Source organism: Cinclus cinclus, chromosome 3 (genome assembly GCF_963662255.1).
Source record: "Cinclus cinclus chromosome 3, bCinCin1.1, whole genome shotgun sequence".
NCBI classification, from domain to species: Eukaryota; Metazoa; Chordata; class Aves; order Passeriformes; family Cinclidae; genus Cinclus; species Cinclus cinclus.
In genome coordinates this window covers 82,798,555-82,804,554 of record NC_085048.1, presented here as the reverse complement: position 1 = coordinate 82,804,554, position 6,000 = coordinate 82,798,555, and the positions used below count along the sequence as shown (strand labels likewise).

The window sequence follows — 6,000 nt, the reverse complement described above, 5'->3', positions numbered from 1 at the left end:
ATACTTCAAAGGCTACAAGCAATGAACTTATTTGGAAAGATTTACTTTAAAACTAACAACAAACAGCCAAGGCAAACTGAATTTGCTAAAAGCAGAGAAAAAAATCAGTAAGCCAAGACTGAAATGCAATTTCTAGTATAATGGCAAGTAGCCTCCAAATAAAGAGCAATGGAAGAATTACAGATTTAATTTGTTACATTTGCCACATATTTTTCTTCTGCCATAGTAGGAAAAGCAGCTTACTTGATGTCACAGAGAAGAGCCACTCCTCTCAAAATCCAGTGGTCTGGAGACTTTGCTGTCTTTAAAAATACCTCTGTAATAAAGTTCAAATCTGTCCTCATGGGCTTCTTGTAAAGAGGACAAACATAAAGCTTGGGATCCCTAGGTCTGGTTGAATCAACAGCATACATATGGAGCACAGGCAGCTGGACAAAAAGAATCTTTGGTGTAGACTCAACGAGTATGCTTCTTCGTTTGTCCCAGCCTGCACCTTCCAAGTAGAGCCCGTAGATATATACTCCTTCCTGTGTGAAGAGTAAGCAGATACATCACAACATGTAAAGCATAATAATTTTCTTAAGCCATTATAAGAAGTATAAGTTTTATGGTAAAAAATATCTGACTTTGAATATCATCAAAGTATTTAATTTTAAACTATAATATAATCCTTTTTCAGAAGATAATGCTACTGAAATGGAGGGCAACAAAAGTTGTTTAATAAAATCTATAAACTAAAAAGTTCCATGTAAAGTTTGCTATACATTCCAAAAATTAACAGGTAGTACAATGAAACAGATCTTTTAACTAAATGTTTTTCCAGCTTAATTAAAATCTTCATGCTTAGTATTTGGCTTCTATGCCGAGCAAAAACATTAAGGTGAAGACAGTAGTAACCTTTTCCTCTATTAATCCAAAATGATTCAATGATGCATAATATAAACTAAATACCAAAACTAATACTGAAACATCTTTGCATGTCATACATACAGAAGGAGATGATGTGATTTCTTCTCTGGTTAGCTTTAGCACATCATTATGTACTGCAACTTTATCTAAAGCCCAGTCTTTATGTGCTCGAGTTGCTTCTTGTTTCATTGCTGTCAGGAATCCTTGAGAAATTAAGCCAGATATTTAGTATTTATCTCACATGATAAAATAAAAAACTTTCTCAGTTATTAGCATGGTTCTGCACTGAACTTATAGACAGATAATCAGAATTGCATTGAAAAAGAGCATCCTGACTAATGATAGCAAACTTTGCTTTGGGACCAACACAGAAACAAGAGACAAAAGTGGCATAAGTGTGCATTACACCAAGAAAAATATTTTTAAATGGCATGGAATTTTTCTCCTATTAAATTACTCTATTAAGAAATATTTGGTCAGGACACTGACTTACAAATTGTCATAAGGCAATCAACTACAGGATCCATGATAAAGGTGTCTTTCAAGGAAGAATTTCAAGGCAAAAAAATTATCCACTGTGTGAGCTGAAGTTTATGTGAAGACAACTTAGCTAAAAGGTGGGGGTATTTTAAATTAAAGGAGAAGAATGAATTTCATTGCTGGAAAACATAAAATATGTATCTGAATATGATAATAAAATAACTATGTGAGTGTGGGGGATCTAGTCAATGCAGTGCCTATGAAGAATGAAAAATGTATGTTTTGTTAGGGGAAAAAAAGTGTGTCAGGCAGAGATTAAGGTAGAGGATGACATAACTGAACAGCAGGTTAGGTGATTTTTTTGAGTTTTCAACAGATTTTACAGAAATTTGAAATCAGAAAGATTTGATATGCAAAAGGCTGAATAGTTTTAGCACAGATGACTGAGCAGCAAAGAGGCCTGAATGCATTATAAAAGAAAAAGCTACAGAAACAGAAACACTAGTACCAAATACCTGGTAGTTTCTGTGTGTGAGAAGATAACAGTGAAGTCATCAAAAGCTCAATATCTTCTATTTTAAGATATGAGATGAAGAAACACTTGCAACTGAGAGTAATAGAGATCAAGACGAAGACGGAGGAGTTAACATAGAGAACTGCATACTTCATAGTGAATTTCCTGGTGAGCAGTATTAGAAATGTAGTGTGATATTACAAATACACTCACCTCACCCCTACCCACAGCACACATTTTGCACTTAGCAAACCTCTCTCTAGCTGCAGGACTATTTTTGGGCTTTTTTTCACACAGAAGTTGAAGCAGTAATGAAGTTCAAGACCATCTATATCTCAGGTTTGTTGCCTATTAGGCTAAATGTTGTCATTTGTCAAAAGAATGTGGTCCATTATCTTCTTTTACACCACTGTGAATGCTGCTTTTGAATCACCAGAGATCAGCATGGTTATCAGCTGTGCCATTTAGGACAAAAATGGACTGATGTTTTTACTGGCATCTCAATACCATCTTTTAATAATAAATTGGATGTACTCCAGGCACTTCAGGTGTTTCTGAAAGTGATTCTAAAGTAGATTTTGGTACTAGAACTTTTTACAGTTCTGGCAGTAGGAAGGCCAGTAAGAACAAAGCCTCACATAGCAAAGGTAACTCATATAACATTCAAGAATTTCAGAGACTAATTCTAATTTAAGAAAAGCACAAAAAACAAAAACAAACAAACAAACAAAAAAACCCACCTAAACTAAACTAAAAGAAACCTCATAGCTGTCACACAGAGGTTTCTTATGAGAATTTTGTATGGGTGGTTGTGTAGGCTGAAGAAGATTCTCCTAGGAACACACACCTCATAAGGTAATGGGGTTTTTTACTCATGGAGATGGCTAAAATTTGTGTTTTTTCCTCTAAATGGTAAAAATATCAAGCTATAACAGATAATGATAATGTTTACTTGTACTTCACAGCATATCTATGATGAATTTGAAGAAACTGTTCATTAAATAACCTGTGAAATGGATACACAGTAAAACTACATTTTGATGGTTGTTTGTGAAAGACAAATAACTGCTATAAATTCTGGTACGATTGCACATTCATAGAACTATAGAACAGCCCACATTGGAAGAGACATGGGAAGTTCACCTGCTCCAACCTTTCATGGGAAAGGGAAGACTAGATAATCTTATCTAGCACTGTCCAAGTACATCTTGAAAACCTCCGGAAGTGGGGATTCTACCATGTCTCTGATGAGGTTGTTCCAGTGAGCGATTGCTCTTACTGTACTGTAAGAAGTAATTTTATTGCTACTGTAACATCTTGCTCTAGATTAAAGCTCTTCCATACTGGCAACTTACAGTTTGGAATGAGTTAAACAGTTTCAAACCAGAGAAAAATAGTATTTTCTTTAAAAGTTATCACTTTTAAGTATCATTATCATTAAGCATACTTTCTTTAGAAGTTGTAGAATTTCACTCTACAATATGTTGGCAAGACAAATTATTTGATTTATTAACCATATGTTTTCCTTCTTGCAATATAAAAACTGCTTTTTTGGATCAGACTAAAAGATCAGAGAACTACAGAATCACATATAATGGTTTGGGTTGAGAGGGACCTTAAAAATCATCAAGTCCCAACATTTTTCATCTTGGTTTCTGTGGCACACTCTGCCAGTATTACCATTAATTTACTATTCAATACATTACTACTCAAGTCTTTTCAGTAATCTTACCTTGTGGATTAAAGAATCCAGTTATCCAAAACACCCTTGGTCTTCCTTGAAAGATCCAACTAGATAATTGAGCATTTCTATCCAAAAGTTCAGTAAACCAGAAGCCAAGTGTGGAAGACTCCCAAGATACTCTTCTCCATACTTGAGGGATTCTAGCATCATACATGTTATCAAGTGCATCTCTTAAATTCTGAAAGAATTAAATAATATTCAAAGTAAATAAATCAATTTAACAGCTCAAAGCACAAAGTATCCCATATGTACTAGAAGTACTTTACTTGCCTCACTCATAACAATAGTTCCTTCTATGGCTAGTTTCAGATCATTCAAACTGGTGCGGACAACTGTGATCACCTTCTGCATGCGGTCAATTTCTTGACGAAGAAAAATATTCATGGAGTTAAGTGCTCCCATTTTAACTAAACGAGCCTTTACCTAAGTTATAAAAGCACAGAAGGAATTTTGTTAAGTCTAGATTGTTTAAATGCTGTTGTAGTATGCAACATATTAACTTTCCATGTGTTCAGAAAAGTAAATATTAGATTTCTATATTATTCAACTAACATTTATCCCCTTAAAACTTCCGCAGTTTTTGCTTTTTTTATGATACTACCCAATTACTCATGTTTTTGCTAGAACAGGATTTCACCCAGAAGACTTCTATCACAAAATGTTGAGACTGATTATTTTCTGTTTTCACAAGTAGCTTTGGAAGTCCAAGCATAGTTTCCCTGACATATCTCTATGACAATTTTTTGGGATGTCTCGATTGAGATAAAAAAATCTTTATTCCAATTCATGCTGGTAGCAATAAGGGTGGGGTTCCTTCCTTGTATCTGCTACTATTTATATGATCTTTTGTACAATTTGGTGTTTATTTTTTGGAATGTGTAGTGTGGAAACTCAACAGAGAGAACAGTAAGACTAAGATTAGCTTGCCTCATGAGGTACGTAATCTGGGGGAAGTTTCTCCAGCATGTCTTCAGCTGAACGATAAACAACCGCTTCACGAGTTTCTCCAGATCCTCCACCACTTTCTTTAGGCTGAATGTTGGTAATAGTATCCAGAACATCAGCTGATGTATTTTTCTGGTATCTGAGAGGATGAGAAATATGTTATAAGTTACATGGAATTTTTTAACAGTTAATGATAACTTAGTATAACACACAAAAACAGTTTGCCATGAAGTCAAGTCAAAACACACACAAAACTGTTTTCCTCTGCATCCTGCACCAACTATAATACACTGATTACGAAGGTTTGGTTTACCACAGTTTTAAAAGAATATGAACTTCCCTCTTGCCTGTGTTACTCTTGCTGTATATCTGATTCAGGGATAAGAAGGAGATCTGCAAGCTTTGATTGTGAGGCAGCAGAAAAACCACCATACTAGGGATTCTGAGGAAAGGGAAGGAAATGTCATATTCCTGATTAAGACCTTTTAAACAGTGATTTGTTGAAAAGAAACAACACAAGTTTTGTAACAAGGAAGAATATTTGCCTCATTTAACTACTTCTTAAAAGTGTAATGCAGAAGCAGGAAAAGGTGGAGGTATAACTCTGAAAGATGCCCCTTCAATAATTAGTAAATTCATTCTGCTTTGAGATGTTTCAGGATTAATGACAAGGGCTGCTAGATTTACAGCACTGCAGGTAGAAATCTTCTGTTCCATGATGAAGCATAGGCAGTGCTAATGTAAATTAATGTTCTGAGTCAATACAAAAATGTGAATTAAATTTGTGTGGCATTGGATAATGAAAGATGGTAGACCACGTCAGTCCTTCAACAGAAGAATTATAGGAATATTTTTGTTACAGTGCTATCCAGTGGCATAGATCTAGGAGGGGAAATAAGAAAGCAAGCCTGAAGTACTGAAGTGTCAGCAATACCTGCTTTTACCTTATGGAATCAACTACACAAGGAACATACAGCAGTGAGTGATGTGGACATACATTTATACTGATTCAAAGCATAGACGTGCATGTCAGCTTTACTTTTCTACTTTCATATGACACCCATCTCCATCTATTACTTTGTCATACATAATTATATAAGACATGAAACTAAAGTTAGAATGTGTGAACTCCTAAAGCACCTAAAGATGCTTCGGATACAGTGTCACAATGCTAGAAAAGCTAGATACTACAGTATTTCAGAAAAAAAAAATTGTAGGTGAATGCAATCATAAAGATTATAAATCAGAAAAATTGAATTAATACTACTGGGAGTTTGCTTCTCAGAGAATATAGTTTCTTCTTCTAAAAGTAGGAATGGTGGGGGCTTTCAAGGTTTTTCATAACCCTTGAATTTAGACTCAAAACTCTCATGCCTTTTTTTTTTTCAATTTATGGCCCCATTAAAAG

General features: G+C 34.8%; 1 protein-coding gene across 1 annotated transcript in view; it reads right to left on the bottom strand.

Moving 5' to 3' along the window:
- Window positions 1-239: 239 nt before the first annotated feature.
- DNAH8 (dynein axonemal heavy chain 8) overlaps window positions 240-6,000 on the bottom strand; it is a 113,875-nt gene continuing 108,114 nt past the window's right edge. The window contains exons 88-92 of the mRNA XM_062490336.1: window positions 4,575-4,731; window positions 3,918-4,070; window positions 3,636-3,825; window positions 991-1,112; window positions 240-527 (exon numbers count right to left, since the gene is read on the bottom strand). Of these exons, the coding sequence (XP_062346320.1) occupies window positions 240-527; window positions 991-1,112; window positions 3,636-3,825; window positions 3,918-4,070; window positions 4,575-4,731 (910 nt within the window). The remainder of the gene's footprint in view (window positions 528-990; window positions 1,113-3,635; window positions 3,826-3,917; window positions 4,071-4,574; window positions 4,732-6,000) is intronic.